The sequence below is a fragment of the Natrix helvetica genome (genome assembly GCF_964273705.1).
Source record: "Natrix helvetica genome assembly, chromosome: 2".
Lineage (NCBI taxonomy): Eukaryota > Metazoa > Chordata > Lepidosauria > Squamata > Natricidae > Natrix > Natrix helvetica.
Window position 1 is genome coordinate 293749014 of NC_138552.1, and position 13621 is coordinate 293762634.

At 45.7% G+C, this 13621-nt stretch overlaps 1 protein-coding gene across 5 annotated transcripts in view; it reads left to right on the forward strand.

Annotated features, from left to right (window-relative positions):
- Window positions 1–13621, forward strand: part of TEX14 (testis expressed 14, intercellular bridge forming factor) — a 91077-nt gene that overhangs the window by 13185 nt on the left and 64271 nt on the right. For all 5 annotated transcript variants that reach the window (XM_081945381.1, XM_081945379.1, XM_081945380.1 and 2 more), the window contains 6 exons: window positions 180–310; window positions 589–702; window positions 2120–2243; window positions 6507–6685; window positions 9031–9182; window positions 9295–9485. In XM_081945381.1, the coding sequence (XP_081801507.1) occupies window positions 180–310; window positions 589–702; window positions 2120–2243; window positions 6507–6685; window positions 9031–9182; window positions 9295–9485 (891 nt within the window). The remainder of the gene's footprint in view (window positions 1–179; window positions 311–588; window positions 703–2119; window positions 2244–6506; window positions 6686–9030; window positions 9183–9294; window positions 9486–13621) is intronic.

The window sequence follows — 13621 nt, forward strand, 5'->3', positions numbered from 1 at the left end:
CCTTTCCTCCTTCCTTTTCTTGCTTTCTTTTCTCACCCTTCCTTTCTTCCTTCTTCCTTCATTTCCGTTCCTTTGATTCTTCCCCTTCCCTTTTTCCTTCTCTTTCTCGCTCTCTTCTTCCTTCCTTCCTTCCTTCCTTCCTTCCTTCCCTCCCTCCCTCCCTCCCTCCCTCCCTCCAGTTTTTTCTCACCAGCAAGAGGCAGCTGGGCTACCTGGCTTCCATTCCCATCATCGCGGACAAGGAAGTGGTTCAGGCCGATGACGAGCCCACCTTCTCTTTCTCCACTGGGCCTTACATGAACATGACTAAGTAAGTGTCCCACAGGACGACCACATGGCCCTGGCACTAAGTGAGGACTTAGCACCCTCCCTACCGCCAGCCAGACCCAGCCTCCGTTCCCAGTCCAGCCCACCTACCTACCTACCTTCCAAGGTTGCCGTCGTGCGACTCCCCCATCCTCTCCTAACCCGGATTCTTCCCCTTTGGCCCACTTTCACCTTTCCCTCCTGCAAGGCATTGTCCACAGCACATGTGGGGCCTGTAGCTGGGTGGGCAAAACCGACGCCCCCCCCTCTTTCTCCCCACAGCCTGATGTGGGGGGGCAGCCGTGTGACCGTGAAGGAGCTGAACATTCAGCCTCACCAACATTGCAGCAAACTGCGCCTCTCCGACCTCCTCTTGGCTGAGCAGGAGTTCAGCAGGTACGCAACCTCTGTGTGTGTGTGTTTGTGTGTGTGTGTAAAGCCACAAAGCTTTGTGCATTCAGGATAGGGTGTGCATGGTCCCCCCGCAATCATCATCTTTTAATAACCCCCCCCCCATAATCCCTTGCAGAGTGGAATCTGGGCAACTGAAATGGAGTTGAGTGCCATATGCCCTTCCCGTCGCCAGGGCGGAGTTATATTCCGTTTCATGGTGTCCATAGAGAGAAATATCTACCTCTGCCTGGGGTCTGTTCTGACCGAGGCTTCCCAAAAGCATGAAGCTAAATCCTTGTCCTGACAAAAAAAACCTTTTATTAATTTGCTGTGAATTCCGCTCATTCACATCCAGCAAAGTCTTTCCAGGGAGGATTTACAGTCACAGACCTTCTCTGGCTTGGAGAGCTGACAGGGCGATCTCTGCAGAACGTGGCCAGGAGCCTCGGAGAGTCTTGGACCAATTAAGTGAACTGATTGTCTCCTGCAAACTCCATTCCCCTTTCGCTCCTCTTTTATTTCCTCTGGGAGGGGCCATTCATCGTCCACCTGTGACCTTACTCCCAAGTTGACCCCTCTTCTTTAGCCCTTCCCTTCCTCTGGCAGCTCTGCACATGTGCACACTGGGAACAGGCTCCAGCTGTTCCTCTTCCTCACTGATGTCCAACTCTGAAGGCAGCTGATAACTGTCAGACGGCCCTGGCCCCCTCTCTGCCTCCGACACAGAGCCCTTCCACAGAGTCCAGGACTGGCCCAGGTTCCTCCCCAACCTCCTCACTGTCTGAATCGGCTGCCGGTTCCGCCAGTGGGCCACAACACTTTTTTTGCCGCGGTTCTTAAGCAAATTACTGCTAGTTGTTAAGCCAAGCAGGCCATCATTAAGTGAATCTGGTTTTCCCCTTGCTTGTCAGAAGTCCCCTGGGAAGGTCATAAAAGGGGATCCTGGGACCCCGAGTCACTGCAACCATCATAAACATAAATTTTGATCACATGCTCCTTTGGGAATGCTATGATGGTCGTAAGTGTGAGGACTGGACATAAGTAACTTTTCTAGTGCTGTGTTAACAGAATGGTCACTAAACCATCGTCATTTAACGACCCTATAGTCCCTTGCAGAATGGAGTTCTGGGCAGCTGAATGGAGCTAGCAGAGTTTTAATGGCCGGATGCCCTTCGTGTCACCAGGGCGGAGTTTTGTTTCGGCAGATATATTCTCAAGTGTGCCCAAAGAGAGAAATCTCGGCCTCTAGCTAGGATCGAACTCATAGCATCCTGATTGTGAGGCAGGAGCCCCACCTCTAGGCCACGTCACCACTCTTGCACGACCGCCGCAGTGAGAGGGAGAAGTGGTCTTGGGCTCTTCTCCCTTTTGGTTCTGGGTCCTCTCTTCAAATGCGGGTCCTTCTCTTCCCGCTTTGCAGCCAGCTCCACCACCCTCACCTGCTGCTGCTGATGGCCGTCTGTCTGTCCAGCGACTTGGAGAAGACTCGGCTGGTGTTCGAGAGGGTGAATTTCGGGTCTCTCTACAGCATCCTTCACGAGAGGGTAAACTTTGTGACTTCCTGTTTGTCTTTTGTCGCTTCCCGCCTGGGGGGGCTCCTGAGCTGCAAATACCTCTCTCTCTCTCTCTCTCGTCTGTCCTTGGAACAACTCTGCAAGGTAGGGCGGTGTGCTGAATGGAAGTTCCCAGATTTTAAGTGGTGTTTTCCGCCTGAATTCAGCATTGGGAGGATAACTATGGCCCCTTTAAGACCTGTGGACTTCAACTCCCACAATTCCTGAGCCAGCATAGCTGGCTCAGGAATTCTGGGAGTTGAAGTCCACAGGTCTTAAACGGGGCCTAGTTGCCTGCCCCAATCCAGCCTACAAACTTAGCGCTTCAACAGAGTTTTAGTTCTTCTTTAGCAATTGTCTCCTTGCCTCTTGCCTGTGTTGTCCATGCATTGCAGAAACTTGTTTCTCCCTTCTCATCTGGGGAATTCTGGGAATTGAAGTCCACCCATCTAGAAGCATGCAAGCTAGGGAATTCTGGGAATGAAATCCATCCATCTTAAAGCAGGCTGACTATGGAATTCTGGGAGTGGAAGTCCACCCCTCTTAAAGCCTGCTGGCTGGGGAATTCTGGGAGGTGAAACCCATCCATCTTAAAGCATGGTGGCTGGGGAATTCTGGGAGTGGAAGTCCATCCATTTTAAAGCATGCTGGCTAGGGGATCCTGGGACTTGAAGTCAACCCGTCTTAAAAGCATGTTGGCTGGGGAATTCTGGGAGTGGACGTCCACCCATCTTAAAGCATGCAGACTGGGGAATTCTGGGAATGGAAGTCCATCCATCTTAAAGCATGTTGGCTGGGGGATCCTGGGACTTGAAGTCAACCCATCTTAAAGCATGCCGGCTGGGGAATTCTGGGAATGGAAGTCCATCCATTTTAAAGCATGCTGGCTGGGGAATTCTGGGAATTGGAGTAGCATCATCATCATCTGGCCACATTAGAAAGACCAGTTCAATTCTATCTGCAGAAAAGAATTCCCTTAGATAGCTGTTATTATTATTTACAATACAATACAATTTATAATACAATACAATACAATACAATACAATACAATAGTAGAGTTGGAAGGGACCTTGGAGGTCTTCTAGTCCAACCCCCTGCCTAGGCAGGAAACCCTATACCGTTTCAGACAAATAGCTATCCAACATCTTCTTAAAGACTTCCAGTGTTGGAGCATTCACAACTTCTGGAGGCAAGCTGTTCCACTGATTAATTGTTCTCACTGTCAGGAAATTTCTCCTCAGTTCTAAGTTGCTTCTCTCCTTGATTAGTTTCCACCCATTGCTTCTTGTTCTACCCTCAGGTGCTTTGGAGAATAGTTTGACTCCCTCTTCTTTGTGGCAACCTCTGAGATATTGGAATAATGCTATCATGTCTCCCCTAGTCCTTCTTTCTCTTAAGCTAAACATACCCAGTTCCTGCAACCGTTCTTCATATGTTTTAGTCTCCAGTCCCCTAATCATCTTTGTTGCTCTTCTCTGCACTCTTTCTAGAGTCTCCACATCTTTTTTACATCGTGGCGACCAGAACTGAATGCAGTATTCCAAGTGTGGCCTTACCAAGGCATTATAAAGTGGTATTAACACTTCACGTGATCTTGATTCTATCCCTCTGTTGATGCAGCCTAGAACTGTGTTGGCTTTTTTGGCAGCTGCTGCACACTGCTGGCTCATATTTAAATGGTTGTCCACTAGGACTCCAAGATCCCTTTCACAGTTACTACTACTGAGTAAGGTATCACCTATACTGTACCTGTGCATTCCGTTTTTGTTGCCTAAATGTAGAACCTTACTCTTTTCACCATTGAATTTCATTTTATTAGATAGTGCCCAATGTTCAAGTTTGTCAAGATCCTTCTGTATCTTAAGCCTATCTTCTGGAGTGTTGGCTATTCCTGCCAGCTTGGTATCATCTGCAAATTTGATGAGTTCCCCATTTATTCCCTCATCCAAATCATTGATGAAGATGTTGAAGAGTACTGGGCCTAAAACAGAGCCTTGGGGTACTCCACTGCATACTTCCCTCCATGTAGATGCAGTTCCATTGAGAACTACACGTTGAGTGCGGTTGGTCAGCCAGTTACCAATCCATCTGGTGGTGATGCTGTCTAACCCACATTCTTCTACTTTATCTAGTAGTAGGTTATGGTCTACCTTATCAAAAGCCTTACTGAAGTCCAAGTAAACTATATCAACGGCATTCCTCTGGTCCACTAATTTTGTCACATTATCAAAGAATGCAATAAGATTAGTCTGGCATGATCTGTTTTTGACAAATCCATGTTGGCTTTTGGCTATTACTTTGTTTGCTTCTAGGTGTTCGCAAATTCGTTGCTTGATTATTTTTTCCAGAATCTTTCCTGGTATTGAGGTTAGGCTGATAGGTCTGTAGTTTCCTGGATCTAATTTTTTCCCTTTTTTGAAGATGGGAACCACATCAGCTCTTTTCCAGTCCTCTGGTAGTTCCCCGGTGTTCCAGGATCTCTGAAAGATATAATTCAGTGGTTCTGAGATCTCGTCTGCTAGTTCCTTCAGAACTCTGGGGTGTAATCCATCCGGTCCTGGTGATTTGAACTCATCTAGGGTAGACAGGTGCTCACTTACCATTTTCTTCCCTATTTCAATTTGTGTTCCTAATTTTGTGGTGCTGCTTTTGATAGGTTGGACTGTTTTATCCCTTTGTGTAAAGACAGATGCAAAACATGAGTTAAATAGTTCTGCTTTCTCCCTGTTGCTTGTCACCTTCTTGCCACTTTCTCCTAGCAATGGACCAATTGTTTCCTTAACTTTTTTCTTGTTTTTAACATGTTGGAAGAAGCTTTTTTTGTTAATTTTTACTTTTGTGGCAAGCCTTTCTTCATTGTGAGCCTTAGCTTTCCTCACTTCATCTTTACAGGCTCGGGCTATTTGCTGATATTCTGCCTTAGTTATGTCCCCCTCCTTCCACTTTTTATACTTACTTTTTTTGTCTTTCAGTTTGTCAGATAGTTGTTTATGCAGCCATGCTGGTTTCTTTTGGGAGCTGTTGTTTTTCTTCTTCATTGGTATTGTGTTAGACTGGGCTTTTCTAATCTCATTTTTCAAAATTTCCCAAGCTTCTTGAGTTGTTTTCCCCTCGAGGATTCTCATCCATGGAATTTTTCCCAAGCTCTCTCTAAGTTTATTGAAATTAGCTTTCTTAAAGTCCAAGACTCTAGTTTGACTTTGTTCTACTACTTGTGTTTGGATAATGTTGAATTCCAATATTGCATGGTCACTTGCCCCCAGGGTTCCTATGACTTCAACACCTTCTATCATTTCCTCTCTGTTAGTGAGAATTAAGTCCAGTATGGCTGATCCCCTTGTTTCCTTCTCTACTTTTTGGAAAACAAAGTTGTCTGCTAGGTTTGTTAGGAACCTGTTGGATCTTCCACTTGGTGCAGAGTTTGTTTCCCAGTTGATGTCAGGGTAGTTAAAATCTCCCATTACTATTGTGGTGTGCTTCCTACATACCTTAGTTAGCTGACTAGCAAAAAGTTCATCTTCTTCCTCTGCTTGGTTGGGTGGCCTGTAGTATAGACCTATGGCAATGTCATTTCCCCCACAACCTTTAATATTGACCCAAATGCATTCAAGATAGTTCTCATTATTGTTGTGCTCTATTTCTGTAGAGACATAGTTATTTCTTATATATAGTGCAACTCCACCTCCTCTTTTATTTGGTCTATTTCTTTTAAATAATTTAAATCCTTCTAGCTGTATGTTCCATTTGTCAGTTTCATCCCACCAAGTTTCTGTAATGGCAATAATATCATATCTGCCCTCTTTTACTTGAATTTCTAATTCTCCCTGTTTATTCCTCATGCTCTGTGCATTGGTATATAGACATTTGAGTCCATTTTGATTGACCTTGTGTTTACTGTCTACATAACCTGTATTATGCCTGACTGCCCCTATTTTCTTGCCACTTGTGTGATTCATGCACATGGTATGACAATCACTATTACATGCTTGGTTTAATTTATTATCCATCCACCTTACTGCAGGGTGACTGTGGGACGACTTCCAATATCAAAAATCCAAAATTATAGGAATAAAATATTGCAAAACATATTTTTAACAGATACAAAACATTTTATATTAGTTCACCTGTGCACTTGCAATATTGCCACAGTGCCCACCTCCCTTGGACGTTTAAGGGAGATTCAAATTCTTGTAGCCAATGTTTCTTTTTCCACCCCGCTTCTTCCCTCTCACCCCTTCCCATCGGCCGCTTTAGCGCTCCGAGTTCCCTGTGTTGCATATGGAAACGATTGTGCACCTGCTAATGCAGGTGAGCGACGCCCTCCGCTACCTCCACCTGCGCGGCTTCATTCACCGGACCCTCAGCTCTTACGCCGTGGTGATTGTACTGACTGGGGAAGCAAAGCTGACCAACCTGGAGCACATGATTGAAAGGTAAGCCATTTGCCACCTCCCCTCTCCTTTGCTCTTACAATGTCCTTTCCCTCCCCTTCCTCTCCTCTCTCGCCCTCCCTTCCCTTCAAGGAGTAAGACACTGGACAGCCGTTTGTCTGAAATGCTGTAGACCAGGCAATCTTAAGCACTCAATGAGCCGTAAAAGTCCTAACTGGAAGCTCTCCGTTCAGTTCTGGAGCTGACCGGAAGTCCGGTTCCCCCATCATAGAGTCTCCTCGTAGCATGGCGTCTTTTTCCCCCTGTTGATCGGAAGTCCACTCCCCCACACCACCACCATAGTCGTCTCCTAGCGCGGCGTCCTTTTTCCACTACCGGTCCTAACCGAAAGCCCTATCAATTATGGAGCCGACTGGCAACAGGGAGCTGCAGCAGAGGGATGAAAGAGCCACATGCGGCTCCAGGGCCACATGCGGCTCCAGAGCCGCAAATTGCTGACCCCTGGTATAAGACAAATGATGGCTGTTAAGTAATTAAGCTCCCCGTTAGAAGAGCGAGTGTGCAGAGAAGTGTAATGAGAGTGATATGGAATAACACGCACAAACCAGCTTACAGAGACACTGAACAGCATAAAAATATAGTAGTTTACTATGTAGAAATATAGAGGTATTCAGAGTCCGGTTAACAGTCCAAGTCATACACGGTACAGTAATTCAGTTATCAAAATAGTCAGTCTAACACACAAAGTATAGCTAAACAGTAGCAAACAACAATACCTCAAAATACACCAACCAGCTTCTAACAAAAACAGAGAGAGAGAGCTAACAACCATTCTGGCTCCCTCATAGCTGCTTGAGGTAACAAGCCAATTACATATCTTAAGCATTTAAAGTAACGGATACATTTGTTACAATCATGGCTTATATACATTGCCAAGCCAAGCCTAGCGTTACTTCCCTAACAATGGCTAACTTTTTTTGGCTCCTGTGCCAAAAGCGGGGAAGCGCATGGGGGTTGTGTGTGGGCGTGCCACACCCATAAAGCTATGCGCGTGACCCCAGCGTGCATGCATGTGCGACCCCCCCACGCATATGCCTGCGCCATCAAATCTCCCCCCCTGCGTTTGGCACACTTTTCGCCCTCCCCAGGCTCCAGAGGCCTTCCCTACCCCATATGGAGGCCCTCCGGTGGCTTCAGGAGCTTCCCTGAAGCCTACAGAGGGCGAAAAACCGGCCCTACGGCCAAACTGGAAGTTCAGGACCAGTGACTTCTGGTTTGTCCATATGGGCATTTTTTGCCCTCCGGAGCCTTCAGGGAAGCCTCCTGAAGGCTTCCTAAAGGCTCTGGAGGGTGAAAAACAGCCCTACGAGCAAACCGGAAGTCCGTTCCTGAACTTCCGGTTTGCCCGTAGGGCTGGTTTTTCACGCTCCGGAGGCTTCAACCTCCGGAGGGGGGAAAATGGCCTCAAAAGAAGGCCGAAGTCAGTTGGCCTGCGTATGCATGCACGCTGGAGCTGATAGGGCAATGCCTCGCATGCCGTAACAAATGGCTCCACATGCCGTCTGTGGCACGCGTGCCATAGATTCGCCATCACAGGTATAGACTCTTCTGCAGTAGTTAACCTCCATGGTCCCTTCCAAATCTGTTATTCTATGTTCTGTGTTCCTTCAGTTTACATCCCCTTCCCTTTTCTTTTCCTTTCCTTTTCCTTTCCTTTCCTTTTCTTCTTTCCTTTTCCTTTTCCTTTCCTTTTCCTTTCCATTTCTTCTCCTTTCCTTTCCTTTTCCTTTTTTCTCCTTTTCCTTTTCTTCTCCTTTTCCTTTCCTTTTCCTTTCCTTTCCTTTCCCTCTTCTATTCCTTTCCTCCCCTCTTTCTTTCCTCTTCCTTCCTTTTCTTTCCCTCTTCCTTTCCTCTCTTCTCTTCCCTTCCTTTTTCCTTTCCTCCCCCTTCTCTTTTCTTTCCTCCCCCTTTGCTTCCTCCCCTCCACTCTCCTATCCCCTCCTCTCCCGTATTCTGACAATATAGCTTTGCAACGAACTTGAATTTGCCGATCAGGTTGCGATTCCAATCTGATTTACCTGGTGGACCAACCTCAGTCTCCTAAATCTGAAACTAAAAATAACCCTCCGTCCCGTCTCCTTTACTCCCTGAGAAGCTAGGGAGGGTGCCCTATGAGTCTCTTTCTCTGTCCCTTATGCAGCAGAGGGCTAAGCTGCCTCTTATCTGATCGCTCTCTCGGTCCCGCTCTCCCAAGGTCTTTCCCTCCCACCGTGGTCGTCCCCCATCCCCCCAGGATGCGGAAAATCTCCAAAGGACGGTGGTCTCGGCCCCTGGGGGGGGACACCTGTTCTTCCCCAACCCTGAGCATCATCTTCCCTTGTCGGCAGCAAAGACGGAGGGGAGCGCAGTGACCTGACCCGAGTGCCCATCCCTCCTCAGCTGTACAAGTGGTGCGCCCCAGAAGTGATCCTGGAGCGGACGGCGACTTTCAAGTCCGACGTCTACAGTTTTTGCGCTGTCATGCAGGAGGCGTTTACAGGTAGAGCAAAGAATTGAAAGTCAGGTTTTTCATTTTCTTTTCTTTTCCTTGTCTCTCTTTTGATGCCTTCTGGCCTCCCAGTTGCATCCCCACGTGTGTTTTTTCCCCCCAGACACAGTTCCCTGGGAGGGATTGGACGGTCCGTCCATCAAAGATCGCATCACCTCCGGCCAGTGGTTGGAAGCCGATGCCAGGCTCTCCAAGCCTTATTACGACATGGTGAAGACGGGCCTGGAGTCCAGACCCAAGCAGCGCACTATGAACCTGCAAGATATCCGCTACATTCTGAAGAACGACTTGAAGGTAAAAGTGGAAGAATTTTAATTTAATTTTAATTTAATTTAATGTAATTTAACTTTTAATTTAATTTAATTTTTAATTTAATTTAATTTAATTTAACTTTTAATTTAATTTAATTTTTAATTTAATTTTTAATTTAATTTTTAATTTAATTTTTAATTTAATTTTTAATTTAATTTTTAATTTAATTTTTAATTTAATTTTTAATTTAATTTTTAATTTAATTTTTAATTTAATTTTTAATTTAATTTTTAATTTAATTAATTTTTAATTTGATTTAATTTAATTTAATTAATTTAATTTAATAATTTAATTTAATTATTTAATTATTAATTTAATTTAATTTGATTTGATTTTTAATTTTTAATTTAATTTAATTTAATATTTAATTTAATTTAATATTTAATTTAATTTAATTATTTAATTTAATTTATTTGATTTGATTTGATTTGATTTAATTTGATTAAATTTGATAATTTAATAATTTAATTTAATAATTTGATTAAATTTGATTAAATTTGATTTAATTTAATAATTTAATTTAATAATTTAATGTAATTTTTAAATATTTAATGTAATGTAATTTTTAAATATTTAATGTAATATTAAATTAAATTTAAAATTTAATTTAAAATTTAATTTATCTTAAAGTTGCCAAGTTTGGAGAACCTTGATTTAAAGCTTTCAATCACGTCCCCCTCTTTCCCTTCTTACCAATTCCATGGGGTACCACAAAGTTCCGTCTTAAGCCCAGTACTCCTCAATATCTTCATAAACTATTCACCGTGTTTCCCCGAAAATAAGACAGGGTCTTATTTCCTTTTGACCCCCGAAATGAGCACTTGGCTTTATTTTCAGGGAGGTCTTATTATTTTTGAGGTGCAGGAGGCGGCGAGCGTGGTCACCTCATGCGTTGCAATATTTTCAGGAGAGGGCTTATTTTAGTGCATGTGCTCAAAAGCTCGATTGGGCTTACTATCCGGGGAGGTCTTATTTTCAGGGAAACAGGGTATATGAAGGAATAGAAGAGGAACTTATCAAATTTGCAGATGATACTAAGCTGGCAGGAATAACTGATAGGCTATTCAATGGATCTTGACAGACTTACCGTATTTATCGGCGTATAACACGCACTTTCCCCCCCGAAAAATAGGGGGCAAATGATGTATGCGTGTTATACGCCGATATACGCCAGGCGATATACGCCAGGCACACAGAAAAGGATCGCGGAGCGCTTCGCCCCAAAAGCAGCTGCTTTTCTGTGCGCCTGGCGTTTAAAACATCCGGCTATCTATCTAAACACCAGGCGCACAGAAAAGGATCGCGGAGCGCTACTCAGCGGGGTGTGGGCGAGAGGAGGAGAGAATGGATGAGCCGTCTCTCCTCTCCCCGGCACCCGACTAAAACGCTTTCTTTCGCCCGCGGAAGAGCTCGGGCGGGCGAAAGGCAGCGCTTTAGACAGCGGGGGTGTGGGTGAGAGGAGGAGAGAATGGATGAGCCGTCTCTCCTCTCCCCGGACTCCCGACTAAAAGTTAATAAAAAAAGGAAGGAGGGAAGGATGGAACTGGAAGGGAGGCAGGGAAGGAGGGAGGGAGAAAGGAAGGATAAGATAGGGAAAGAGGAAAGAAGGCAGGCAGGCAGAAGGGAGGGAGGTGCAAGGAAGGAAGGAAGCATAGATAAGCAGGAGGGAAAGAAGGCAGGCAGGCAGGAGGAAAGAGGAAGGAGGGAACTGGAAGGGAGGCAGGAAGGAAGGGAAGGAGGAAGGGAGGGTGGAAGATAGTAGCAGTGAAAGCAGCAGTGTTCATAGTTGCTTTTACTGTCCTTTTACATTATTTACCTTATAAGTGGTAATAATATTAATAAAAAAAAGTTCTGAGCTACCCTTATTTTGCTTCAAAGTTCTTTATTTGAAATTTAAATTTTTTTCCTGAAATTTCCCTCTTAAAATGAAGGTGCGTGTTATACGCCTGTGCGTGTTATACGCCGATAAATACGGTATCTAACAATATGAAATTCAATGAAGAGAAAAGGAAAGTCTTACATTTAGGCAGGAAAAACCAAAAGGACCCATATAGATTGGGTGAAACATGGCTTAATAGCAGTGACTGTGAGAGGGATCTTGGAGTCTTAGTGGACAACCAGCTAAATAGGAGACAGATGTGTCCGGCGGCAGCAAAAAAAGCCGATGCAATCCTAAATTGCATTAACAGAGGGATACAATCAAGATCAAGGGAGGTACTAACACCACTCTATAAAGCCTTAGTAAGGCCACACCTAGAGTACTGCATCCAGTTTTGGTCACCACACTGTAAAAAAGAGGTTGAGACTCTAGAAAGAGTGCAGAGAAGAGCAACCAAGACGATTAGGGCAGGGGTGAAATCTACTTACCTTCGCTACCGGTTCACAAATGTGAGAGGGCACCGCACCACCTCCGCGCATGTGCAAGACCTTCCATGCACACACAGAGCGTCAAAAACGGACATGTTGGATTCCGGGCGGGTGGGCAGAGACTGCTACTGGGTGCGCCTGAAAGGTAAATAGAATGGGGATGGGGTGGTGGTGGAGAATGTCAGAAATGGTGTAGGGTTTCCCGCCTAAGCAGGGGGTTGAACTAGATGACCTACAAGGTCCCTTCCAACTGTTAATCTGTTAAAGGTTTCAAACAGGTCCTCCCGTTCCCTTCTGATCCATTCCTCTTCAGTCTTCTTCATCACATCTGAATAAACTACAGGTAGCTCTCAGCTTACAGTTATTCATTTAGTGACCGTTTGAAGACACAAGTGCAAAAGTTGATCACATGATCCTGGGACATTACAGTCGTCGGAAATGTGGGTCAGTTGCCCACCGTCGAATTTCCATCAAGTGATCATGGGGATGCAGCAATAGGCTGTAAGCATGAAAAGTGGTCATCGGTCACTTTCTTCAGCTCCGTTGTAATTCTGAACGGTCACTAAACAAACTTTTGTAAGTTGAGGGCTAGCTGTATTTGATAGTCTTCATTATTTTATATGATATCATTATTTTATATAAGACGGGACAATCCAACACTGGGAGGTTTAAAGAAGATGTTGGATAACCATTTGTCTGAAGTTGTGTAGGATTTCCTGCCTAAGCGGGGTTGGACTAGAAGACCTCTAAGGTCCCTTCCAACTCTGTTATTCTAGTCCAGTGATGGCGAACCTTTTTTGGCTCGCGTGCCACAAGTGGGGGGAGCACAGGGGGGTCGAGTGCGGGCGTGCCGCACCCATAATGCAACGCGCGACCCCCCCCTAGTGCGCATGCGTGCACAACGCGCGACCCCCCCCCCCATTTTAACATTTTTTTTGCCCTCCCCAGGCTCCAGGGGCTTTATAGGAGCCTGGGGAGGGCGAAAAGAGCCTCCCCCGACCCCCCGAAGGCCCTCCGGAGGCTTCAGGGACTGTCCGGAGGCCAGTGACGTGCAGTCAGGTGAGGCAAGTGAGGCACAGCCTCACCACTCTCATCATGAGGAAAAAAAAGTAAAAGGAAAAAGCTGAGCTAGTTGCTGCCTCACCGTGGATGACTCTGCTTAATCTCACTGGTGCTCTCCCTCCCCAAGTGTAGTGACTTCCTCCCCAGGCCCCCATTCATTTCTCTCTCACATACACACAGCTGGATAAAACTATATAAAAATCTAGCCCAGCTTCACTGATTACAAGTTTGAAAAGGCAACGTGGCTCCACCTGCAATCAAACTACACTTGGGGAGGGAGAGCACAAGCGAGCACTGAGGAGACCACAGGAGGAGGCAGGAAGCCAGGCAAAGAGCCATGCTGTAGTACACACACTCCCCCCCAGCCTCTTTCTTTTGGAAGGCTCGGCTCCCCTCTGCCTCTCCTCTCACCCCAGCCTGCCAGCAGGAGGTGGTGGGTGGGCTTTATTGTGTTCCAGGCATTTCCCACCCAGACAGCAGGCTGCATTTGCAATGGTGGAGGTGTTTGGGAAAGGCAGAAGGGGAGTGGGGGGGGGGATGGCAGAGGAGCTGCTTTCAAGCCACTGGAAAAGATATCCAATCCAACTTTTGTGTGTGGGGGGAGTTTGTTTGAGAGTGAGTGAGAGAGGGAAGGGGTAGGAGAGATAGTCTAATCCAACTTCTGTGTGTGTGTGTGTGTGTGTGTTTGA